We start from the raw sequence: 27,786 nt of genomic DNA on the forward strand, positions 1-27,786 counted from the left end.
TGCCAAATGTCAGACAAGCCTGAGAAAATAAAGTATGGGAGCGTAATCTGGCTAGGGTGAAGGCATGTTTGCGGAGGATATGTAAATAAAACTTAATGGTGTCATTGTGGGGGTGTTGTGAGGGTGACATGGTATTAGAAGGTGGAAAGTGTAACATGAGGCTGAAATGAAAATGAAAATAAAAAATATATGGGGAGAGAGAAAGGTGAACTAGAAAGCAAATGGAGATATGGTGTGAAAAAAATCTGTGTGGGTTAAAGCTGGGCTATGTTGATCCTGTGGTGAACTCGGGTCGGTAGACAACGATGTGCACAAAGGTTAGGTGGTTGTGTTGCCGCCAAAACACGTTAAAAGGTGGAGAAATTTGGAAAAATTTCGAAAAAACTGTGTGTAAATGTATTAAAAGGAGTGGTTTTGTGGTGGCAGATTATGAAAATGAGGCTAACAATTATCTGACGAAGAAATAATGACGTTAAAACCTGTGGGAAGCGGCTAAAAATGATCAGTGATGTGGGGAAAAACGGAAATGGAAATAAAGCGAAAGTTATTAGAACTAGCCGAAATGGTTGTTTAATAGGTGAAAGGAACTGCTTGTGAACTAGAAACGGATTTTATACCAGCGGTAGTGTTGAAAGCGGAAAAAAATATTTTTTTTTGGTTATGGTTTGGAAGTGGGTTACGTATTGTTGAGTATATATAGGCGGGATAAAATTGTATAATAGATTACGGTAAAAAGGATGTGCTGCGATGGAGCACTTCCTTTAATGCCAATCACCTACCACCCTACCTAAAACCTCTTTCCTCATTACCTTAGCCAGCTTCATCCTGACCCACCACTTCACTTTTGAAGGCCAGACATACCAACAATTAAAGGGAACAGCCATGGGTACCAGGATGGCCCCCTCGTACTCCAACATATTCATGGGTGCTTAGCGGAAGCCTTCCTGGTTACCCAGGCCTGGCAACCCAAAGGTTGGTACAGATTGATTGATGACATCTTCATGATCTGGACTCACAGTGAAGAACAACTCCAGAATTTCCTCTCCAACCTGATCTCCTTTGGTTCCATCCGATTCACCTGGTCCTACTCCAAATCCCACACCTTTCCTTGACGTTGACCTCCATCTGTCCAATGGCCAGTTTCACACGTCCGTCAACATCAAAGCCACCAACAAGCAACAGTACCTCCGTTACGACAGCTGCCACCCATTCCACATCAAACGGTCCCTTCCCTACAGCCTAGGTCTTTGTGGCAAACGAATCTGCTCCAGTCCGGAATCCCTGAACCATTACACCAACAATCTGAAAACAGCTTTCGCATCCCGCAACTACCCTCCCAACCTGGTACAGAAGCAAGTAACCAGAGCCACTTCCTCATCCCCTCAAGCCCAGAACCTCCCACAGAACCACAAAAGTGCCCCACTTGTGACAGGATACTTTCCGGGACTGGATCAGACTCTGAATGTGGCTCTCCAGCAGGGATATGACTTCCTCAAATCATGCCCTGAAATGAGATCCATCCTTCATGAAATCCTCCCCACTCCACCAAGAGTGTCTTTATGAAATCCCCAAACCACCTTCCCTACCCTCTGGCTCGTACCCTTGTAACCTCCCTCGGTGTAAAACCTGGCCAATGCACCCTCCCACCACCACCTACTCCAGTCCTGTAACCCGGAAGGTGTACATGATCAAAGGCAGAGCCACGTGTGAAAGTACCCACGTGGTTTACCAACTGACCTGCCTACACTGTGAAGCTTTCTATGTGGGAATGACCAGCAACAAACTGTCCATTCGCATGAATGGACATGGGCAGACAGTGTTTGTTGGTAATGAGGATCACCCTGTGGCTAAACATGCCGTGGTGCACGGCCAGCACATCTTGGCACAGTGTTACACCGTCCGGGTTATCTGGATACTTTCCACTAACACCAACATGTCAGAACTTCGGAGATATATTCTCTCTTCTCGTTATCCGCCAGGCCTCAACCTCCGCTAATTTCAAGTTGCCGCCGCTCATACCTCACCTGTCCTACAACATCTTTGCCTCTGTACTTCTGCCTTGACTGACATCTCTGCTGAAACTCTTTGCCTTTACAAATATCTGCTTGTGTTTGTGTATGTGTGGATGGATATGTGTGTGTGTGTGCGCGCGCGAGTGTATACCCGTCCTTTTTTCCCCCTAAGGTAAGTCTTTCCGCTCCCGGGATTGGAATAACTCCTTACCCTCTCCCTTAAAACCCACATCCTTTCGTCTTTCCCTCTCCTTCCCTCTTTCCTAATGAAGCAACCGTTGGTTGCGAAAGCTTGAATTTTGTGTATATGTTTGTGTGTCTATCAACCTGCCAGCGCTTTTGTTTGGTAAGTCACATCATCTTTGTTTTTAGATATATATATACAGGTCTATTACAAATGATTGAAGCGATTTCATAAATTCACTGTAGCTCCATTCATTGACATATGGTCACGACACACTACAGATACGTAGAAAAATTCATAAAGTTTTGTTTGGCTGAAGCCGAACTTCAGGTTTCTGCCGGCATAGCGCTCGAGAGCGCAGTGAGACAAAATGGCGACAGGAGCCGAGAAAGCGTATGTCGTGCTTGAAATGCACTCACATCAGTCAGTCATAACAGTCCAACGACACGATACCATTTGGCGATGGTATGCGCAATTTAAAGCTTCTGGATGCCTCTGTAAGGGGAAATCAATGGGTCGGCCTGCAGTGAGCGCCGAGTGTGGGAGGAACTTGATTATCGGCTTGATGTCTGCCGAATCACTAAAGGGGCACATATCGAACATTTGTGAATGCCTAAAAAAACTTTTTGAGTTTTTGTATGTGTGTGCAAAGCATTGTGAAAATATCTCAAATAATAAAGTTATTGTAGAGCTGTGAAATCGCTTCAATCATTTGTAATAACGTGTGTGTGTGTGTGTGTGTGTGTGTGTGTGTGTGTGTGTGTGTGTGTGTATTTTTGTTGTGTTTAGTTATTTCATTTTTCCAAAAAATGAAAAATATAAAAATGTAGTATGCTTACGTTCTGAACATGCCTTGTACAGTACTCAGTACCTTTGAATAATTTTTGGAACTTTGGACATAGATGCATATCTTGATTGAAAATAAAATTACCTGAATGTCTCATGGTAAGATTTTCAAAAAAATTGGAACAGAAATTGTTTCAAATTTGACCCAGTACCATTGTTGTTCAGATAAACTGTTTATACTTTGTAGTAACGTGTTATGTATGAGAACTTCCTTTTCATCTTTATTAATACCTAGTCACTTCTTACACTAAAAAACCCCAGTGTTTGTCCTGGTGGCGCAACCAATGCTTCACTGCGTGAACTTACTTACTTTGCTGATTGACAGATACAATGCCAACTGCTGAGTTGTAATGCATCTGTCCTCGCGAATGACATCATCAGCTCATTGTAAAATGTCAGGTGTGACAGCCGTGGATGGTCTCCTTGACTGTTGTAAATCGTAGAGCTCCACCAAATTGCCTTCTGATTACCTCACCTTCCATGCTCAGTGATTATTTGCACTTCTGTCGATAGTGATTATTTGCACTTCTGTCGATAGTGATTATTTGCACTTCTGTCGATAGTGATTATTTGCACTTCTGTCGATAGTGATTATTTGCACTTCTGTCGATAGTGATTATTTGCACTTCTGTCGATAGTGATTATTTGCACTTCTGTCGATAGTGATTATTTGCACTTCTGTCGATAGTGATTATTTGCACTTCTGTCGATAGTGATTATTTGCACTTCTGTCGATAGTGATTATTTGCACTTCTGTCGATAGTGATTATTTGTACTTCTGTCGATAGTGATTATTTGTACTTCTGTCGATAGTGATTATTTGTACTTCTGTCGATAGTGATTATTTGTACTTCTGTCGATAGTGATTATTTGTACTTCTGTCGATAGCAAATGCTCCATAGACTTTGCACAAGTGTTTATGGATATTCCCCACAGTTTCTTTCTATACAGTGAGAAATTCAATGACGGCACATTTCTTGTAACATACGTCTCCTACAGATGCCATTTGAAACTGTCCTGTAGCTAAGCTATCTGTCGGAAGTGACAGAAACTTGGTATGCTCACTAAGGAGGCTTCAAATAATACATACAAATAATACATAACATTTGGCATTTGTAGCATTGTTTTTGGCTGGGGAAAAAAATGTGGTGCATTACTTTCTGGACAACACTCATGCATACCAAGATTCCTTATACACAAAATTGACAAGCTGGAAGAATATGGGTGTATCATTAGGCTGCCACCCTGTCACTGACATATCTACCCAACACAGTTGCTATGGGCCCAAATTAAGGGTTACATTGTCAGCAATAATTTTAAAAGAAAATGTCTGCAGTCAGTTAGCAAAGAAGCTGTTAAAAAGTTACTTCCCAAGACTGGGAGAAAGCATTTTTTTCCGTTACTACAAAAACAAATAGAGGAGTAGTCAGTTCAGTGTTTGGTATTATATTGTTGTTCTTGTTGACTGTTAATAAAAAACGTGTTACTAACAAATGTCTGAATAAGCGGATCTCAGAAACTCTTCCTTAATCGCTCAAAAGTAATCCCCTCCATGTCTGCATTATAATATTGCAGTACTGAGATAGTGTATTCTGTATTGCTTTTCTTTCTTCCAAACCAGTAGTTTTCTCACTTAGATTAACAGGCATATTTTTTTAATGTTACATTAGAAATCAGTAGAAAGGTTGATCATAAAATGTAGTAACAGGTTACTTACAAACCTAACACTCTCTGTTGCAATGAAATCAATGGGGGGAACTGCCATGATAATCATGTGCAAGAACAGAATCGTGCTCCAACCTGGAATTCTGAGACCTGTAACAAGAGATAATTTTAGTAAAATGTGATGTTAATGAAGGTATATTATATAGATATAATATTTTGTTTGCTTAATGTGTTCACCTAAATCCAGTAACACTGCTAGGAAATGCATTATCCTGGATTATTTGAGTTTTTTGTCTACTAAGACAAATATGTCACCTCCATTTCCCATTTGCCTGTCCTTTCATTATACACAGAAATTTTCCCCAGAAATCTCACTATCAATTTCGGGTTTCAACAAACTTTCTGTATCCAGAATTGTGTGAGCTTCATTGCTTTTCATGAACACTTCAAACTCTGGCTCTTCGTTGTGAATGCTTCAGCAGTTCACCTTAAGGGTTTTAGTAATATAAATTGGGGGAGGGTTTTTTCTGACCTTACACTGATACGTCTTGGTTTTCTACTACTATCGGTATCTGGATTTGATGGAGAATTGCCTAATCTAAAAGACCCTTGTGGGCACCCCACACTGTCAGCTAAGTGAATAGCAGCCTCTGATGTGTAGTGCACACCTGACCTATTTAGGGGACACTACAGTTCTCAACCATATGGTGCAAGTCCAGGAAGTCCCAGCATAGCTTGTCGCAGAACTTTTGAAGTCTCTGGCTCATTCCTTCCACTGTCATGGTCAGTTCTGGGGGCAATGCTGCAAATTGTGAGCTTTGTTGAAATTCCAAGCGCAAGTGTGTTCTTCTCATCTTTCTCTGCCAGTTGCGGGACTGAAACAAGAATGACCTCGGAACACAGAAGGCACCATTTATTCCAACAGCCAACACAATTTGCAGTTTGTTGCACCCTGTCCGCTCAGTGGCTGTCAGAATAACCTCTTCAGCATGTTGAATGAGGCCCTCAGTCACATGTACTGAGTGCACCTTGTCCTTTCCTGTCCTGTGCTTCCATTTCCCTAAGGGGTACCACCATTTGTCATAAGTTTTAACTGCCGACAGTGATAGACCCCCATCTTGATCCTACCTTCTGCCACCACTTTTCTCTGAACTGTGCGGATGGGAGTTATCCTTAAAACACTTTCTCCACTCCCAAAATTATCCTGACCTTAGCCTACAACCACCTCCTCTCCCCATACCCCACACCCTCCACCAAACAATTTCCACCCCCCTCATCCTATCACTTCATCCCTTTTTATATTCTGTCACGCTCTTTCGTGTGCCAGTGTATCAGCCTGTCTTAACCCCTTCACTGTCCCTCTCCTTTCCTAGTCCTTCATTTTTCCTCTTTACGTTCCCCCTACAGCTCACCATCTGATGCTGCACCTTCAGGTCTTGTCAGGCCACCATCTAATCGTTGCGTGCCTCGTCAGGAGCTTTCAGAAGTAAGGTTTTTTAGCCAAATGCTATAATTTGGAACAGGCTTTTTGTTGTCTCTCTGCAACTCAACGAGTCATCTTTACAGTGAGTAGCAATCTAGTTTCTTCTAATATTGTTGATATTCGAACCTGGAGTTTCCATTTTTAAAACACACAACTCTTTGGACTGGCCAGGGATCAAAGTCCAGACCATTGGGATCTATAGTGGGATACTTATTGAGTCACAAAGTGACAATAATGCAAAAATATGGCAATTTCAAAATTGTTTGAAAGCATTCTGAAAGGCTTCTCCTATCTGTACAAGAGAGACTGGGAACCCTCAGGTACCTAATGTTATGCCCATTCATGTGCTCAGCCATTTTAATTTGTTGTACCTGTATAAAACACTGTGCACAAAACATGTCAGATTATCATTGTTTTGGAAGTTGCTCTGTTTTACAGGATCTACCATTGGTGGGCCTGGATTAAGTGGTAATTGGGGACCAGCTTTTATAGTGGGTACAATTGCAGGGTAGGGACCTCAGGTTAGGGACAATGGTTTGAATCTATTATATAACCAAGGTTATGGTTTTAAGTTGAACCGTTAAATGAAATTCTCGTCTTAATATTTTCACCACACCATCCAAACATCGTGGTCCATTTTCCTTGTAATCTCTGTGATGTATTTGCTAAAAGATGGTTTTGTTTGTCTAACATGTAGTATTGAAGAGACTTTTCTTATCATACCCTGAGTGTATTTATAAATTGTTGTTCAATGAAGCTGTGCTGAAAAGAGGATTCATATTCTATTTGAATTTATTTCATTTTTAGGATATAAAATTGGATTGTAAGAGTTCTTTTGCATATATTGCAGGATCTGTATAAACTCATTTACCATGTTGTTGACTGTGCGATATTCTGTAGGCAGGCTGTGCGTGGTTTGCTTACCAGCGATTCCGCCAGGGAAGTGATGCTGCATTCAATCCCAGTTATGAAGCTGATCCAGGCTCTGTTCCTGGAGGTGCTCCATATTCCTCATATCCTGTCAGTCAGGATGTTGATGGGGCTTACCAGGATCCACCATTTTCAGCTAATCAGACAAGGGGTAAGCATAAACTTTGGTAATAATTGAGTACCCTTGTTAAGACGTCTGGAAACTTGGGCATTAGAAGTCATTAAAATATGCAGGTAAATAGACATAAGTAGGCAACAAAAAGCAACATGGAAAAACTTAAATTATTCCTTTTTACTAAATTATACCTTTCCATCATATCTGTGTTAATATTATGTTGTATTTTTAAAATAACTTGGAAGTTTTAAAGAAAATGATAATTGTACTCTACAAAAAATGAAATTTTTCTTGAAAGCTTATGCATTACAATGCTTATTGGTTGCACATAACAACAAAATGCTTTTGTAAATTTTCTGGAGTCATTTTAAGTTTCCTGTTAGCTGAAACGTTTTTCATCAGAGAAAATAATCTCTAAACATCTACAGATGTAACTGCAGCTAGTCCAGAACATTGAACTGTTGTCAGGTCTGATTCTACTGCAGTATAATTATCACCTTGTAGAATTTTTGAATACACAATTTTATGCTTTTTCCCTGACTAATCTCATTTCCCATGCACACTTTCCAATCTATGCACAGCTGTCAACCACAGTTTTCACAGATTTCTTAAATGAATGCCCCATTTCTTTAAGCCGACAGGTCACTTGTGGCAGGAAACCAAACTCGGCTAGGGACCTGAAAATGTTGCATCTATTTGTGGTGAATTTCTTGGCATCTAAATGATTAAACATAGAAATTTCAGTTCACACTTCTGGCTGAAGACCTAGCCTTAGTAATTTGGGAGCCTTCCAGGTTTGCTTTTGCAGAAACTTAAGTAGTTTTTAAATAGTACTTGCTTGTTTTCTCCATTTAATCTTTCAACAGATCATATCTGTTACGAAGCACCACCATTTTTATGCGTTTTATCTAGGGTGTTTCTTGACATTATTCTTTTTCCACCAATTTCGATAATTACAAAACTGCAAATGATTTTGAGCTTACATGGGCATTTGTAGCGGTGAGACTCGTACTCAACTGTGCTGCAGATGGAACTGACAAGCATAGTGTAAAAGTAGAACTGAAAATAACAATTCACAATTTTGGGAAGGCTTGTGATATTGTCAAAATATATGTTAACAAGTTTTGTTATCCATATAGTGCGGATACTGTATACTGGCAGTTGGCTGTGATGGCTGTGAGCATGAGCAAATTAGAACTAAGACTGCTGTGCGGGGGGGAAAAGAGTCCTCTCAAAGAGTCCTCTCACAGAGCAGCCAACTCCTCTCGCAGAGCAGCCAGTGTACATCTGTGTGTGTGTGTGTGTGTGTGTGTGTGTGTGTGTGTGTGTGTGTGTGTAGAACTTCACATATGGTCATAGGGATTGCCGATTCCTTCTAGTGTTTTGATGGTAGTAATCAAACTCCATGATGGACAATGATTAGTTTCTTCACACATTTCAAAACAAGAAAATAAAATGAGCAACACTGTCGGGGATGTTCAGTGTCGTAAATGATGTAGTTCAGGCCTGGCCTGACCTGTACCAGTATTAATGCAACCATAGTCCAAAACACCCAACACCTAAAACTGCCACATTGAAGTATTTACATTATATTAACTTTCCAACCGTAGCTAGCAGGCAAGTGTTTCTTTGTTCTAAGATGCTAGGCTGCACAATTGAGTTGTATGGTGCATTACGTGATGTATATCTTACACAGACCATTCAGCCACCCAGAATTGGAAGGTTACCAGAGCGTCAAACATAGTGATACATCATTACGTTCATTTACTTTTTATTTTGCAGACCTTTTCTTACGCACAATTATCTTCAGAAATTGGTCTTAAAGAGATGATTCGCAATACCAGTAACTGAAAAATGAGTAAGTCTTTGGTATTTATATGCAGAAAATAAACCTGTTTCAAACTATCTCTGTTGAAATAGTTCATTGGAATACAAGAAGCTTGAAATAGCTTTTATTAGCTAATTTCGCATTTTTGCATGTTGAGGCAGAGTTTGCATCTGACCCAAAAAGTGTAAAATACAGGGCACCATAGGAAACACAAGTAAAAATGACTAAACTAATCTTACTGTCATTCTCTTTATATTGTTCAAAAGTAGGAGATTAAAACAGTTTAATTTTGTTTAAAAAAATCTTAAATAATTGTTTTTGCTTCATTCTAATGGCTATTAGGTCTATTCTTTTGTGAAATCACATTAAAAAGGGATTTTTGTCCTAATGTGAGACATATCAATAATCATTTAAAAAAACTATGGTAAATAAAACTTTTAATAAAATACTCGTTCAATAACTAAAGTTAGCAGTCCTCATAAACAGAACAGTAGGCACGAAATAAACAGCTTGGTGCCGGCAATGTCACTCATTTGAGGGACGTTCCTGGTGATGAAGGGCGGAAATTGTCATTATGTTATGGAGCATCTTGATGAGGAATGTTTGTCAGACTATACCAACGTAAGACTGCGTGCCTAGTTCAGATTGGCATGTTTCACACAGAAGTAACAATTTGTGAAAACCCATTATAGAGACAGCTGTCTGAAAACTAAATTAAAGCTGTTAAAACGTAATGAGCAGAAGGCAGGTTGCCACTAGTTACTATCTTCAGATAATGATTATCATTAAGGCAGTGACTGGTCGTACTTTCTCACCCTTCCAAACATTGTGAACCTGTAATACAGGCGGCTGTGACTGAACATACCTGCAGTGAAAATATTGCTTACCATGCTAATGTTATGTTACATGATTAGTAAATTTGTTTGGAAAAAGTGCATCATATTCATGCTCAGACTACAAATATCTGTATGAAAATTCAAATTAAGGTCATAGTAATGTCAAAGAAAATGTAAAATGTGGGAAATGTTGTAACACAGAATCATTAATGGTAGCAAAGCATTGTATTGAGAGAATAATACTTGTGTTGAGATGGACAGAAATAAATGTGAAAAGCAGGAAAATGTAAAAGTAGGAACATAGAAATGGGATTTTACTGTATTATATTATCATACTGAATTTCTACAGACCCAATAAGTGTAATGAATTGATAAATAAAACAAGGTTGGTCTCTCTCTCTCTCTCTCTCTCTCTCTCTCTCTCTCTCTCTCTCTCTCTCTCTCTCTCTCTCTCTCTGATACTGTAGTTTCAACAATTGGCATTATTTATGATAGCAAGCAAACTGTAGGGGTATTGAAGTTTTTACACTACAGTGGCCTTATTCAGCATATGTATTACAAGGAAATTATGAAGCAATAAATTAATGAAATATGAAACACTTGCTATTGCTTTGGTTATGGGATTATGTGAGGTTAAACAAATTTTATATGATAACTTTATGCTTGAGGAAGGGTATGATTGCTTCACCTCTCCTTTTTTTGTTGTGTGGCATGCCACATTTTTGTTTTGCAAACAACAAAACCATGATTTTGATTGCAATAAATTTTTCACTCATGTGGACAAAGTGTACTGTTCTGTTAATTATATGCTGAATACTTACGTATCCTTGAAATTTTGTCATTTATGTTTGTCTGAAGCAACACAATTAGTGTAATACAAGTTGACATATCTTAGTGACTGAAAAGATTCCACCCTTCCTTACACACTGGACTTTGAATTTCTCTTTGGCATAAAATTAAAACAGTTTTTCTTCTTGATTTTCTGTTTATGGCTATCAGAAGTAATTCAAAAAATAAATGTCAATTTCTTTCACTACATGTTCCATTGTTAATTTTGTTCACCAAATATTATTATTGATTGTGCATACTTGTTTTGTCATCTTTGTTAAGACAACATTAGAGCCAGATGTATTTTTGTCATCAAACCAGTGACTGACACACAGGTATAATCAATATTCATGGAATAAAAAAAGTTGATGTTATTCCCACTGGGGCAGCACTCAACTGTAGACTGTTTCGCCAATTACTCAAGCTTGGTAGCAAACTAGCTACAAAGCAGGTGAAGCCTGTGAAAAGTTTCTCAGTCCCAGAGGCATGCTATTATCAGTAGCTGACACACAAAACAGCAGTGATCTGGGCTTGTCTCTTGGTTCAGGACACTGTATTTACACATACAGTGAACTACACCTCTCTCTCGGAAGATCCTTTAGCTGTTGTGGACAAGTTAACTAAGTGCTCCAGGACTCTCCATATACTGAGGACATGTTTAAATGCAACTCCTGGGTTTCCTTTAAGTGCTGTTGATGTGTTTAACATCCCATTCCAACAACCCCCTCACTGTTAGACGACTTACTTCCATACCTTGCTAAACAAAAAAATTAAAGAGTATTTGTCGTACAACATATGTGCCTTTTTCTGTGCTATCATTTGCAAATAACTACGTTTTGTCATCTTCGAACATTAACGAAGTACGACAGGATCATTCCCGATGTTCAGGGACAAAGATATGGATGTCACACGTGACCATCTGCCATACATAAAAACCAGTAACTTTGCAGATGAAATAAGAAATCTTTCTGCTCTTAATTTCAAATAAAATTTAAATATTTTGCCTGAATTTCATAAACAGCAGTGTATGGGCTAAAATCAACCATAAGCAAACCTTAAGCAATGCAGTTTTAAATCTGTAAACTCTTTAAAATTTCATGCAGTGGTTTAATCTGATGCAGCACAGTAACTGTAATGGATAACAAAAAAATTTTCCTTTATTGAGTAAAGATGTAAGACTGAAAAATATGCAAAAAAATTTTTTTAGCTGAAGAGTTTTCCTAAAATCTGATGCGTATTCCAAAGCCACTGGAACACAGTTGCTCAGCACAGGCAGAAACATTAGGTGAGCAGTACAGCAGCAACAAAGCTGCTCTCAGCACAGAATGTAAAGCATGAGGGTTAAACACAGAAATAAACTTGCATTTATAACAAACATAAAATCATTCAGAATTACGTTGATCATATTTGTTTATTAAAAATGTAAACATAGAATTCAAAACACATTTAAGACTGAGGCATTTCATCCTGTGTTTTTTGTGCTTGTTCCTTAGAGAATTAAAACAGATGTTGTGTACTGTATCATGTTCCCATTTAATGGACACATTCTCACCAAATTCTTATGTTTTTATTCCAGGTGCAATAGGAACAGACTACCAAGCACCGGCCTATTGAAGCTCATTGACTTTGGTGTACTCGTGTGTCTTAGAAAGAAAAGTAAATTGTTGCTGTGCAGTTTTTGTTGGACCTTTTTGTTACGTTCTGCAGACATTTAGAGCATTATAGCTTCAAATCATTTTAAAAAACCCATTGGGTTGTTGTGATATCTAAATGTTCTAGCATAATGTAGATGTTTTAATCATAACTAATATCTTTATGATTGGAGGTCAATAAACTGTTATTGTTCTGACAGTTACAGTTGAAGGTTAGGGTAGCTGGTTGACATAAATTGTGGTATAGATATGCAGTGAAATGCTGAAGAAAAAAAAGTACGAGCAGTTGCTTACGTTAAGTTTCTTAGAGGACAGTGGTGTGAACCTTGATTAGTGTTTGTTTTTAGAGTTACTACCTGACCTCACATAGATCGTTGTTTACAATGTTTTGCTGCAGCTCTCGTATTGAAGTTTTGCCTCATGAGTTATGAAGATGCCATGCCATGGTTCCATACGCATCATTCTCATTGTAGTTTCTTAGCTTTTTCCATCCTTAACTTTGAATGTTATTACAAAATATTTTAAGTCCTTATTTAATCTCTTTAGTTTCTTAACACGATAGTAATAAGTACTAAATGAAAGCTTAGGTCATTATCTTAAACATATGAATAAATTATCAAATTTCTCGTTATGCAGGAGACGATTACACAACTACATTTGACCGTATTATCGAAAAGGCTAAACAGTTAATAGACTTAATAAGTGGCCTCTTTGTAAACAAATGCCATTGTAAATGGTCACTGCTGAAGTTCACGTAAGCATTCCCATTAAGAATATTAGTGAGAATGCTGTTGGAACATTCTGGGTACATGTGTTAATATCCTGCCTTTATTTTAAAAATTAATAATCAAATTGAGAGAAATTGCAATAGGTAAAAAAATTCTGAGAGTGTTCTCACTTTCTAAGTTCGAAACAATTATTACATGCTTGCCACTGTAGTACATACAGAATGCATGAATATATATATTGTGTACTGTGTTGTTTGTGCTTCATGGTTGGTATGATATCCTGTAGAACCTCTCTAGTCAGTGACAATTAGATCTGGAGATGAGAAGTTCATTGCATTGCTTACATAAATTGTTTTATTTATTTTTAGAGTAATTAAACTTATGTAATCAAGCCATCGTCTGTAAAAGTGTAAGTGAAAAGTATGGTGTTCAAAATTAGAGTTTGAGTGCAAGGCAATGACATGGGCATGAAATGCAATAATTTCTTGCACCAATTTCTGCACTGCATGTTGTAGTTATCTGCATTTGTTGAAGACTGCCATTGTTGAATCCTGTACAAAGTAGGATACCATCATATTTAATTTACAAAAGACATAAGTGATAATTCTCTTAAGAGCTATTTTTACTGGATAATGTAAGCTCCAATTATCATAAGTGACATACATGTTGATCTCCAAAAAATGCTGAAATCATTGTTTATTGTATAATGAAATGCTTATATATAAATATTATTTTTTAATGTTAATGATCTTTATTATGACATCTATTAAATGAATAAATTTGAGAGTAATCAGTTTGCATAAAAAGTAGTGTGAAGTTTGTTTCACGTATTACTTATTATTAACTTTAATAATTTTGTATTACGGCATGGTGACAACGAAGAATTTTGTGAGCTAGTTCAGTGAAATTCATGAATTAAACTGAAATTTTCCTTATGGTTCACATGCCGATTATTTCAACGTAGAAGTGCAAATGTACTTCGCTTTAAGTATGTAATAGTGTTTAAGATTTTTTTTCTGCTGTTCACTTAATTATCTACGGTCCCATTCAAATAACACAATTGTTTCACTAGAGCTTCCAGGGAACAGATGTAGAAGTGCTTTGAGTCCATGTGTAACAGCACATGTTCAAGAATAATAAAGATTTCACTAACACTTGCAAAGTACAAAACATTTCATATATACATATATAGATATAAATATATGTGTGTGTAATATATAATATATTGCTGACCAAAGAACCATAGGCTAATCCTTAGTTAAGTGTATTGAGCTCTATCTAGATATGGAACTTTCATGTTAACTGTGCTGCGTGGGTACATTCTTGGTAACTATTCTAGCAAGGTTGCAGATTTGTTTAATGTGCTTTGCAGTGTGTGCCTTATTTGAGGTGTGAGATGTAAGAAGGCTGCAGCAAAAGTTAGTGGTATTGAGTTTTGACAATTAGTTGACTTATTCAGCAGTTACAATTTTTTATGATTTGGAAACCTTTTCTCCTCTTTGCAGGCAATCTTTAGACAGCCAATTGTCTGTGTGTGTGTGTGTATGTATGTATGAGTAGTGTAGAAGTGACTTTCATACAGTGGCTATAGTTCAGACAGGCAAGTTTCATCCCTGAGATGGTGCATCTTAACACACTGAATGTCTGTAGTACTTAAACTGTGGTCTGCAAAATTATTTTGCACATTTCCTTTATCTAGTCTGAGAGAGCTTTAGTGAAAATGAAGTAGGTTAATGTATCCATAGAAAATATACTGTCATATTTCTGCATAGAATGTAGCTCCTCAATTTGTACAATGTTTGTGGACCTTTGGGTAGTAAATAAAATACAAAGACCAGGCTATGTTGCCAAGACTAAAAGTTTGCTTAATTATGGGTTTTGTAATGTCATTGTTAACTCATTGTTGAAATAATTACAGTTGTTAATGGTTAATCCCCTCTTAATTTAATAAAATATTTGCCCATAAATAAAACTGTAGAAATGAAGTTAATGCAGTTTACACAATACGTGATATCCTCAACCTGGTGGCCTATTCCAAAAATAAATTGCTTAATATTTTTAATTTTTCTTGGTTTGTAAGCAAACCATGAGGTTATCTGTACATTCATTGGAAAGAGTTTCATGTGGTTTATTTTAGTTTTTTTATGAAGTTTACACAGTTTTATTGAATTCAGATAGTGTGTGTGTATGTACATATTTTCAAAAAGAATATGAAGTACTTAAATGGTTATTGGATAGGGACAAACTGTCGGACTGTTCAGTTAACTGTAGTTTAAACTCATAAGCAATAAAATTGTATAATATTCATGGTCCTCATTTAGACTCTTAAAGCTCTGTTCCTATGAGGTGTGAATGTCAAAGATGCCTCTTTGTTGTATTACTCCTCCCCCATTCCAGACTGACGTCATAAACCGTAAGATTCTTGATTATGTATTACTTCACCCCTGTAAACCCATAATGCTTCCTCTAAGAGGTTGCAGGATAACAGAGCACAATATGGTTTCATAACTGGATAATTAATGTGTAAAGATGTAATAAAATTGTGGATTTTCATGCAGTTTGTCTGTAAAGAAAGGAATTTCTTTGAAAGCTAATCTTTATGACGGCAGATTATAACTCTTATCTTAGTCAGTTTCATAAATATTAATTACTGAATTTGATGTTTGTGTGTAATGTCCTAAATGTTTTGTTTACTAAGGAATGTATCTTTGTGATTGTTACTCAGTTGTGGTTGTTCATAATAAAATCTGTGCAGAAAATACTAAACCCTGCTGTTGTGGTATATGGTGTTACAGCACTCAAGACATCAGTTTACCAAGTGGTTGACAGAGGCTACATATTCATCAAAAATGCGCTTTCACAACCATCAGGTTATAAAACCCATGTTGCTGTTATGCTCTAGTTTTGAGTATTTTGCTAATCACTTTGCTGTATTGGGTGTGGTTGTATAGTGTTCCTTCAGTGCAAAAAATTAAGGAGAAATACTGAAACATGACTTCATCATTGATCTGCCCATCTCTCTCTCTCTCTCTCTCTCTCTCTCTCTCTCTCTCTCTCTCTCTCTCTGGCCCCCCTCCCATTTTATGGACAAATTTTGAACAAAGGTCAGTGAGAAAGTAGAAACTGGTAACAATGCACAGCTTGCTATTCTTGAACTTAATCAAGGAAGTAGCTTAAATTAAGACTTTAATTCCTGTGATTATAGTGACATGCAGTGCCTTAACCTCAGAGGTGTAAATGCCTTAACATGTGTGTCTGCCTTACCCACACTATTACAGATGTACATACTTATGTTACATGCACCATCGTAAGTTAGGACTAGGGTTTTGTTTGTTTGTTTGTTTGTTTGTTTGTTTGTGTGTGTGTGTGTGTGTGTGTGTGTGTGTGTGTGTGTGTGTGTGTGTGTGTGAGCACCTCGAAGTGTTGAACTGTGTTGCCCTCTGTTAACCAGGTATGCAGACTGATGTAATTTTAGTATAAGAAGTGCTTCCAAATAGTGTTGCTATCAAGTAAAACTGGGTGTTGCAGGTCAGTCTCAAACTTGATTGTTAAGTGTGCAAAACAAAGTTACGTTTGGCTTTTGAAACGATTTGATTCTTTTGCTTTAAAGAGCTATATTTTCTGTAAGCCTGCTGGAGCATGTGCTCAAAATTAAAATGGGAACACATCTGTTTACAAAAAGAAATTTGTAGGACAAAACCCTATTTGGGTGGTGTGCAGAAACTCATTTATTCTTCACCCAAATTAAACAATTTATCTTTTGTAAAAGTAAACTTTGTGTGCAAAATTTAAATAACTATATTCCTAAATTATTAGATTTCATGAATAGCTAGATTTTCCTATACGGTCAGTAAGACACAATGTATGCAAAAAAAAATGTAGTTCATTCAGTTCTTAATGAAAATTTCTTATAAAACAATATATATTAGAATGATGGTTTGCCTTAGATTTTAACTTTGCACATAGCACATACACGACAACCCAGAGCTGTACAATAATTTCATCCATAAAATAGAAGTGAGTAAATACTTGGAGCTAAACAATATTGGGTTGAAGTCAGACTCCTGTATGTCATTTGAAGAATGATGCACAACATGACTGGGATTGCTGAAGGCAAATGTGGAAAAAGTGGCTTGTAAACAGTGAACACAGTACACCACCACACTCTGAGAGATGATTTGCTGATTGTAGATGTGGATGAAAACAATTTTATCTTCAAATTCGACAGTGGTACTAAGCATAGTTCCATGAAGTCTGAAATTACTGTACAGCACTTTGAAACAACTGAACACCCTCCAGTCTTCTTGTAAAAAATTTGTGGAATATATTAAATCCCCACTAAAATCAACTCTACTGCAAATAAAAGCAATCTCATGGAGACAATTCTAGATGACTGCCACAAAATCGTGGAGACATCAAATCAATAAGTGCTTGCAGCGTAACATATACTTGTTTTTGTAAGTAAGCCTCCTTTATCTCTCATAGTAATTTATCCTTGTACAAACCCTTAACATCAAACTGCCTCTGTGTTGGATCACTTTTCATGAAAGAAACTTATTTATTTAAGTGGTGTTGACACAAACCAAAACAAAAGAATACATAAATTACTGACCTGTTTTTGAAGATAAATGAAAAATGTGTAATACAAATCTTTAGGCTGATTTGAGTGGGTGTGTACAAGACTCCATTATTAATGGGGCAAATTGTCTTGCCATTATTTGTGATTATTCGTCATGAACTGCTGTCAGTGGCAGTAAGGTGCATGACCTCGGAACTGTGCAGTGTGAATCTGCTGTCCTCATCAGCAATTGCAGTTTTGCGGCGATGCACAGGTACAATCTCTGCATTGCCTGCCCATGGTTGGTTGTGTGGCCGAAGCTGTGATATCACAGTGTCTGAAGGCGGATGTTGGCAATGGATGGAAAAGACCTCACGTCCTCTTGTTTCCGTGCTGCGTCATAAACTCCACTTCCACTCCAAATCCATCTCTCAGCTCAACTCCTCTTCGAAATTTTCTTTCTCTGTGTGGTCATTGCTCGACAAAATTTTCGCCCAATGAAAATCTCAAAAGAAAGAAAATTTCGAATAGAAGTTGAGCTGAGAGATTGCACAGAAATGAGTGGACATGAAGTCTCTTCCATCCATCGTCAATCGGTATCTACCTTCTGACACTGTGATATTACAGCTTCAGCCATGCAACCGACAATGGGCAGATAGTGCGGAGATTGTAGCTGGGCCTCGCAGAAAGCTGCAATTGCTGTTGAGGGCAGCTGACTCACGCAATGCCTGCCACCAACAGTAGTTAACAATGAATGATCGTGAATAATGGTGAGACAATTTGTCCCCCCCCCCCCCCCCATTAAAAACTGTCATGTCCACCCATAGTCAAATCGGCCCTGAGATTTGTAATTTTGTTTTGCTTTGTGTCAACAGCACTGAAATAAATACAAGTTTTTTGTGTTTTAATCATCCAAGTAACCTTTTCATCTTCATACATAAACCCCTTAATTTCATACCCTTTGTGTTTGATTTCATTTAATTATTGATAGCAATGAATTGCTGGCTCCTAGTGTGGGGCAATCGCATTAGTCATCTACTTGTCATTTCCTGTCTGACAGCAAAGAGTAGAATCTGTTCGCCACATAACAAACAAATTAAAAACAGCTGACATAGACATGAACAGCATTAAGCAGTATAGTGATATTTTATTGTTAAGGCAGTATACAGACTTTCTTTGATTTTTCTGCCTTTCTTAACGTACCTTTTCTCATTCCAGTTCCCTGAAAAACTCCCTTGTGATGGATATACGGAACATGAACAAGTGAATACAAAATTACCAATTGTATAACAAGCATGGGAACCAATAAAATATTAGAGATATGATAGTTCTCATCAGTTATGATTACAAGTGCACTGCAAACCACTCACAGCATTAATTCAGAATAGAAACTAGTCCAGACTGTCTGGAGCTACTTTCTTCAAGGTACAATCTGCAAAAAGATGTGGTACTTTGCTGGGCTGGGTACTGCAGTCTGTGTCAGTTCAGGACAGTTAATTGGCAGCTAAGGAATCCTGCACTAATCTGTAGTAGAGCAGTTTGTTGTCCCCATACATGATGTGTTGCTGTTGAATCAGTGTCATTAGAGGGAGGAGTGTTTGCAAGTGTGCGACAACAATCTTGGTGACACTTAATACTAAATAACACATGCTGTTCTCACATTGGCTGTGTTTTTATTAAACAGTTGTTGTTATTCAGTACTGGCTGCACCAATTCTTTTATAAAGAAAATACATAGATTAGGTAAAGACACTTGACAAGAAATTTGCTAAAATTGTCATTTTAATCCTCTTAAACAAGGTTTGATCTGTAGGGATCAGATTATGTGGGACAAATATTCAATTAGAGGAAGTTCAGGGGCAAGTAGTGAAAAGAAATAAACGTTAAATGATCAAAGTAGTAAGTTAAAGAAATAAGAGTGCTTCGTTAACTGGGCAAGGAGAGAATTTGATTGCTCTTAAAACTAAGCTGGATTCTGATCGATTAATTTGAGCTGAATCTACAATAAGAACATCACCAAGAGGAGATAATCTGACGAAACCATATAGATGAAAATGATGGCCGTAGTCCTGCGTAACTTTCACTAGATTTCACCTAAGAAGGTGTCAGAAACAACAGAGAAGTACATGAAGTACACAATTAAAATAATGTAACTAAACAGTCAAAAACTGGTGTAAATGATGTGGCTTGTACTAGTACATCTACTTGGAGGAAATTCAAAGATTTACACTCCTATATTCACACAGCCTGTAAAGTTACTGGCTTTTAGTGCCTTGTCTTTTCTGTAGTTCACCTGATGAACAGCGATGTAAAATTTTGAATAATAAGGCAATACTTTCAAATTTAAATTGCAGTCAGTGTATACTTACTTGTATTAGATATTTTTCATTAATCTTCAAAAACACAGGTCAGTAATTTACATATTCTTGATGGAGTCTGACATATTTCCATGAATGGCAAGTAACAATGATGATCCCATCTGTATGCAGACTATAAATACATAATCAATAGCAATTAGGTAGCATCTTATTGAACATTATTATGGCCTGGCAACAACTCACAGGGGATAAATGAGAATGAATGCTTAGTCTTTTCTGTACCTTGTCTGTAACTTATTGTGATGTTGGTTTAACAGTGACACTGTGGCCACAGTTGAACTGTGCTTTCACTCTGTTTACAATGCCTATCTACAGGTTCACATAGGAAAACTTTTGCAGAAATGTAGAATACAGTTCAGTTACATTTTTAACAGTAACATAAAAATCGGGAACTGTGGGCAATAATAGCACACATTTAAAGGGAAAGTTATTGTAATAAATTATTGGCTGTATATTCTTCAAATTGTTCTAATTTTTGACAGAATTAAGAGGCTTGCAAATATAACTACATATTTTAATGATGCCTGCCAATATTAGTCTACAAGGGCATTTCAAAAAGAAATGCCTCAGATTTTCTTATGTGGAAACTTTCTAAGTTTTGTGAATAAAACAAAAATTATTAACATTCTACAGCTTTATTCTTAATGTCTACATATTTGCAGCCCTCGTCCACTAGATGGCCCCAAATTGTAGCACATAACAGGGTGATGTGTAACACAACTGTGTTGGTGAATGAGAAATGGGCAACTGGAATTGAGTTTTGAATTCTAAGAGTTCATCCACACATGGAACACCCTCTCCTTCAGTATGATAATGCCAGACACACACAAATGCTGTGACACCTGCAAGAATCCGATGCCTTGGGTTCACTGTGTTCAGCCATCTTGCATACAGCCCTGACTTGGCCCCCCATCCAATTTTTATCTGTTCCCAAAACTTAAAGAACAGCTTTGAGGTTTTCATTTTGATAGTCATGAAGTGGTGCAAGCAGAGGTAGGTTGTGGCTCTATCAACAAACCTTATACACTGACAGTATCATTAAACTCGTCTTTTGTTGGGACAAATGTTTCTGTCACCAGGGTGACTTCAGAAATAAATATGTAGAAGTGAAGAATAAAGATGTAAATGTTAATATAGTTGGTTTTATTTTTAAAAAATCTTCAAGAATTTTCACATAAAAAATTCAGAGGCATTACTTTTTGGCATGTGGTCGAAACAAAAATCTCATACATGTGGTATTTCATCAACTAAAATGTCATCAGTCTTCAGACTGGTTTGATGTGGCCCACCATGAATTCCTCTCTTGTGCCAGCCTGTGTCTCTGAGTGGCACTTGCATTCTATGTCTTCAATTATTTGGTGGGTGTATTCCAATCTGTCGTCCTTTACAGTTTTTACCCTCTACAGTTCCCACTAGTGCCATGAAAGTTATTCCCTGTTTTCTTAACATAAGTCCTATCATCCTATCCCTTCTTTCCAGTGTTTTCCACATGTTACTTTCTTTTCCAATTCTGTGAAGAACCACCTCATATCTTACCTTTCCAGTCCACCTAACTTCCAATATTCTTCTGTAACACCAGTCTCAAACACCTCGATTCTCTTCTGATCCTGTTTTCCCACTGTCCATGATTCACTACTATATAATGCTGGCCCCGATAAATACACAGTCAAAAAATTCTTTTCTTTTTTCCCAAAGGAAAGACTGACACCAGATGCAGTTGGACATCGAAATAATTCGTTGAAGAAAGTTGAAAATTTGTGCCTGACAGGACCTCAAATCCAGATCTGCTTAATGGGAGTGGTTGCCTTAACCACCTCGGACATACTTCCCATCTAACCCAAATTCTCATCTTGTCCACTGTCCTTTCATCTGACTTGCAGCCAGCGAGTCCCGTATTCCCACAAGAGGCTTGACTCTATTGTGTATTCTCTCTCTCTCTCTCTCTCTCCCTCTATCCTCCCCCCCCCCACTGTGTGTGTGTGTGTGTGTGTGTGTGTGTGTGTGTGTGTGTGTGTGTGTGTGTGTGTACACACAAAATGGACTAGAAAGTTCTTCCTCAAATTAAGGCCCATGCTTGATACCAGCAGACTTTTGGCCAGAAACACCCTCTTTGCTTGTGCTAGTCTGCCTTTTATGTCTTCCGTGCTTCTTCTGAAATGGGTTATTTTGTTTCCAACATAGCATAATTCCGTAAATTCATCTACTTTATGATCACAAATTTTGATGTTAAGTTTTTCATTTCTGCTACTTCTCGTTACTTTCACCTTCCTTTGGTTTGCTCTCTATCCATATTCTGTAGTCAGTTCAACAGAGTCTGTAATTGTTCTTCACTTTTGCTCAGGACAGCAATGTCACCAGCAAATCTTATCTTTGGTATTGTTTCACCTTGAATTTTAATTGCACTCTTGAATCTTGCTCTCATTTCCTTCATTGCTTCTTCAATGTATAGATTGAAAAGTGGGGGTGAAAGACTGCTTCCCTGTTTTATACCATTTTTAAAACGACCACTTCATTCTTGGTATTTTAGCCTTCCTGTTCATTCTTGCTTCTTTTACGTATTCTACATTACCCATCTTTCCCTATATCTTGCTCCTATTTTACTCAGAATTTTGAACATCTTGCACAATTTTACATTGCCAAATGCTTTTTCCAGGTTGATAGGTCCTATGAACTTGTCTTGATTCTTGCTTCCATTGTCAGAGCAACATCAGGACTTTCTCTCTAGTGCCTTCACCTTTCCTAAAGCCAAATTTATCGTTATCTAGCAGAACATCAGTTTCCTTTTTCCTTCTTCTCTTGTAGTATTGTCATCAGGAGCTTGGTTGCATGAACTGTTAAGTTGATTGTGCAGTAGTTCTCAGACTCGTCTACTCTTGCTATCTTTGGAAATGTGTGGATGATATTTTTTCAAAGATCTGAGTGTATATCTCCAGTATCATAATTCTACATACCATCTTGAACAGATGTTTGAGTGAAATGTTATCTATTCCTTCTGCCTTATTTGACCTCAACTCTTTCTAAGCTCTTCTAAATTCTGATTCCAGTACTCATTCGCCTCTCTCTTTCATACTGATCCTAATTTCATATTGTCTCACATTATCAGACAATTCCTGCCCTGCGTAGAGACCTTTAATGTACTCTTTCCACCCATCCACTATCTTATGTATTTAACAGTGGAATTCCCATCCCTTTACACTTGTAATGTTGCTGCCTTTGCTTTTAATTTCATTGAAGTTTGCTTTTACTTTTCTGTATGCTGAGTCAGTCTTTCCAACAATCATTTTCTTAGTTTTCGATTTCTTCACACTTTTCCTGTAGCCATCTTGTCTTGGCATCCCAGCACTTCCTATTTATTTCATTCCTAAGTGATTTATATTGTATTCCTGTCTGTTCCTGGATATTTTTGTACTTTCTTCTTCTGTCAATTACATGAAGTATTCCGTCTGTTACCCAACTGTAGAGATGTTCTCTCCCTTCAACTGAACTGTGATATTCTTTATCACAGTATCCATATTTTTAATGAACTTCAAACATGAGTCATCATTCCTTCACACATCCCACTTCCTTTAACACTGATTATTCTGGATGATTTTCTTAAATTGTAGTCTACTCTACATCATTACTTTGGTACACCTTCCAATCCTGTGTCTGATTTTGTAATATCTGTCTGACCATGATGTATCTAGTTGGACTCTTCCTTGACTTAAGGTCTTTTCCAAGTATGTCTCCTCCTTCTTGTCATTCTTAAACAGAATCTTCACTATTACTTGCAAAAATTTATTGTAGAACTCAGTAAGTCTTGTCAAAATATTTCACAGATGAACTGCCAGATGTCAGTGTCCAACAGGCACAGTTTTTCAGTAAACAACCACATTACCATCATTGGATGCTCTGATGGACTGACTGACTGGGGGGCCAGTGTTGCACTGTTATCTCCTTCTCCTCTCCCTCTGATCAGCCACTCCACTGACCATATGCACCAAGCATCTCGACACCCATTCCTCCCACCGACAGTGTTCTGCCCTAGGACCTAAATTAGTGTGTCCAACACTGAATGAGAATTTCTTCTTTATGGCTGTAGTGTAACATAGCTTACTCATGAGAATGACCAATATTCCACAGAGGATGCTCACACTGGTGAAAGATGACTGTGTCTTTTATAAATATTTTACATAGTGGAAAAAAATCCACTGTGTGCACCCCAATTTGTGATCTGTGGTGATGGTGCGTACACAGTGACATACGGCAAGGGCAAAGCACCACATATTGAGTGCAGTAGCACTTAATGGACGTGGATATTTATCCTTGGTGATGTCCCTTGAAGTTGTCATGAACAGATGGACCTACTGCAGTGAAAATGCTCAAGACCAATGAAGACCGTAAATCTTAGATCTTACAATGAGTACGAGTGATTGGACATATTGATCAATGTGTGTGAGTTTATGAGTTACTGATATTTGGATCTTTCTTTTTAATTGATGTAAATAGTTGAAACAATACAGAAGATTATCACTGAAGACATGTTTGTCATTCAGAAGCTGGAAGTGGTGAGACACACTCTTCCAGCTTCACCTTGCATGGATACAAAGTAGCTGGACCACAAGAAGAAAAACTATAATGTGACCATATAGCAAAGGTAACATAGACCATATCACAATAACAGATCCACTCGCGGTGTTACAGCCAAGTTACCAAGCGCACACTGGAGGAAACACAGCATTTAGTAAGGATGAGAACACTGTGGTGCTGGAAAGGAGAGTTTATTAAAACTTTTTGTAATTATTTGAAAGAAACACTTGGTTGTCAGTGACAACTCAAAAATCAACATCAGAATTTCATAACCAGAAGATAAATAATTGCAGTTGTTTACACTAATTGAGACAACCATTGTGTGTGTTTACAAACGACATGCACATATGTATCAATTATGACGCACAAGAGTTTGCTATGGTTTGACAAGGAAGAGTAATGACAGGATAGCAGCAGATGAACCAGAGGACAGCAGTTCGAGTCAGTGTACCAACTACAATGGCGTGAGTCTTCATGGCACTTCATATAGCACCTCATCACCAGAGTAGCAGCCGCATGCTACAGCTTCTCAACCTGATGCACCAGCTTCGCCTGTGCAGCATCCCCAGTTCACTGTTCTACATGTCGGGTGAGCTGTAATTTTATCAGTTTAGGATTTTTTCATTTTATTGTTGTGTGTACAGGAACTTACGGGATCAATTACTGAAGTCTGTGGGCGAAGAAACTTGGTAAACATCTAATTTAACTAATTAGTTGGATATTTAATTAGTAAAGTATGCCAATGTAGACTAGAAAAATGGCAGTGGAAGCACCAGAATTGTTTAGGTTATTTGTGAAGCTATTGTGGAAAACAATAAAGCATTTAACAAGAAATTGGAAGAAACATTCAGAAATGCACAGGAAGCCTTTAAAGTACTTTGGGATGATATGAAAGCCAAATTGGAAGCTACCATTAAGGCTCAAGGGGATGCTACTCTTCAGAAGTTAGAAGCTACCACTACCAAGTTGGTGGCAATTAAATCACAGACAGAAGCATCCGAACAGGAGTTAATGTTGATAGTTAATGTTACAGGGAAATAAAATTACAGCTATGGAGAAAAAATTAAATGATTTGCCTAGCTAAGTACAATTTGACATTAATGTGCAGCATGATTTAGTGAGGAATGAAGTACACAATCATCCGAAAGAAGTTCATAATAAAGTACGAACCTTACACAACACATCTCAGGTACACAGGAGCAGGTCAAAATGCTAGAGAAAGGAAAATCAGTAAATGAAATTTTGAGTTCCCATGCAACCTTGACTAGTTCGGGAGAGGGAGTACAATAGTTCGCACAATAAAAAGTACAGGATATGGTTGAATCTACTAGTTCTGAAACCAATTGTTTAGGAGGTATTGTACACCACAGAAAGGAAATACAGGAATTGCTGGAAGGCCCTAGAAAATGCAAAAATAGGATTTAGCACTAATGAGACTAATAATAATAATGTTAGTGTAGCACATAAGTTTTTTGAGAATATACAAATGGAAAACAGGATGGATTTTTCTAAACAGTTTCCAAGGTTCAAATTGGATGGGGAGCTGCATCCAGTATGTTTTTTACGAGTACACTCTAGGAAGATGAGAGGACTCCAGAAAGACAGATTTTATGCATAGTTATTTAGTCAGTGATGCAACAGAATTGGCAAGTGACCATTCTAAAGATTTCAAGTCCTGGGAGGATTTTCAAGAAGGTTTGAAAGGGAAATATTGGTGTACCAGCACACAAGGAAAATTAATGCTCAAATTATTTGAACCAAAGCATTACAATAGTTCTTGGGGTAGTTATAAGAAGTACTTGGAGTGGCATCTATTAGAGGTATCACACTCAGTAAAAGTGTAATACATTGATTGCCAGTCCAGCCCGGTAGCTGAGTGGTCAGCGTGACAGACTGTCAATCCTAAGGGCCCAGGTTCGATTCCCGGCTGGGTCGGAGATTTTCTCCACTCAGGGACTGGGTGTTGTGTTGTCCTAATCATCATCATTTCATCCCCATCGACGCACATGTCGCCTAAGTGGTGTCAAATCGAAAGACCTGCACCAGGCGAACGGTCTACCCAACGGGAGGCCCTAGCCACACGACATTCATTCATTGATTGCCACATCATTTGCATAAAGAAATTTGTTATAGAGGCTGGACAGACATCTGTGAATGATTTACTCACTCTTGTAGAGTGATTACATACTGTCAACAAGGAATGTAAATCAAATGTTAATGATACTAATCAAAACATGGAGGATAAAGACAGTAGACAATATCCGAATTCATTTGCAGGCAAAAGAGAGGTGAATTTCTGTTATCTCAACAGTAAATGTAATAAGCAGAGCACAGCTAGCAATAATAATACACAGTTGCCAGTATTAGTACCTACCACCAATAATAACATGAATAATAATGCAGGTATTACTCCAGAGTTAAGTGAAGATGTAATAACACACTGGACTCACGTCTGGGAGGCTAACAGTTCATACCAACCTCTGGCCATCCCGATTTAGTTTTTCCATGGTTTCCCTAAATTGCTTCTGGCAAATGCTGGGATGGTTCCTTTGGAACGGCATGGCCAACTTCCTTCCCCATCCTTCCCTACTCCAATGGGACCAATGACCTCATTGTTTGGTACCCTCCCCCAAATCAACCAACCAACTAAAGATGTAACAAAAACAGAAACACAGAACATCCTGGGATGAGGACCAGAATTCAGGGTGTGACTGATCCATAGTTGGCCCATATATACAAAAATTAGTAGCCTATAACCATACAATTCCAACTAAAGAATGGTTACTAGAGGAGGAGGGAGGTGAAACTGATGGTACACCACCAAAACCTGTATGTTAGGAGAAGTATATAGCCATAAAGTAATATACATCAATTCAGGTAAGGAAGTATCATGATATTGGAAGAATTATTACAAACTACAAAACAGAAACAATTAGTTCTTATATTACCAGGTACTGTAATGTATTTTGTATGTACAACCAGATGAAAAGGTGTCAGTTCAGTCTGGGACAAGAGTCTCTATAAACTACTCATGGAATTATTCCAAGGAAAATCGCACCAGGAAAATATAGAAAACTGGTGTTCGCAAGTCATAGTCTAAGTATACATGAGATGAATTATACAGCCACAGAAAAGCAACTGCTCACCGTTATCTGGAGCATAAAGAAATTTCAGA

The 27,786-nt window shown here is 37.7% G+C and overlaps 1 protein-coding gene across 1 annotated transcript in view; it reads left to right on the forward strand.

The window, feature by feature from the left end:
* Positions 1–15,873, forward strand: part of LOC126162459 (synaptogyrin) — a 59,301-nt gene extending 43,428 nt beyond the window's left edge. Inside the window, exons 4-5 of the mRNA XM_049918985.1 lie at positions 7,091–7,271; positions 12,304–15,873. Coding sequence (XP_049774942.1) covers positions 7,091–7,271; positions 12,304–12,341 — 219 coding nt within the window. The 3' untranslated portion in view covers positions 12,342–15,873. The remainder of the gene's footprint in view (positions 1–7,090; positions 7,272–12,303) is intronic.
* The last annotated feature ends 11,913 nt before the right edge of the window (positions 15,874–27,786 follow it).

This window comes from Schistocerca cancellata, chromosome 2 (assembly GCF_023864275.1).
Source record: "Schistocerca cancellata isolate TAMUIC-IGC-003103 chromosome 2, iqSchCanc2.1, whole genome shotgun sequence".
Classification (NCBI taxonomy): domain Eukaryota; kingdom Metazoa; phylum Arthropoda; class Insecta; order Orthoptera; family Acrididae; genus Schistocerca; species Schistocerca cancellata.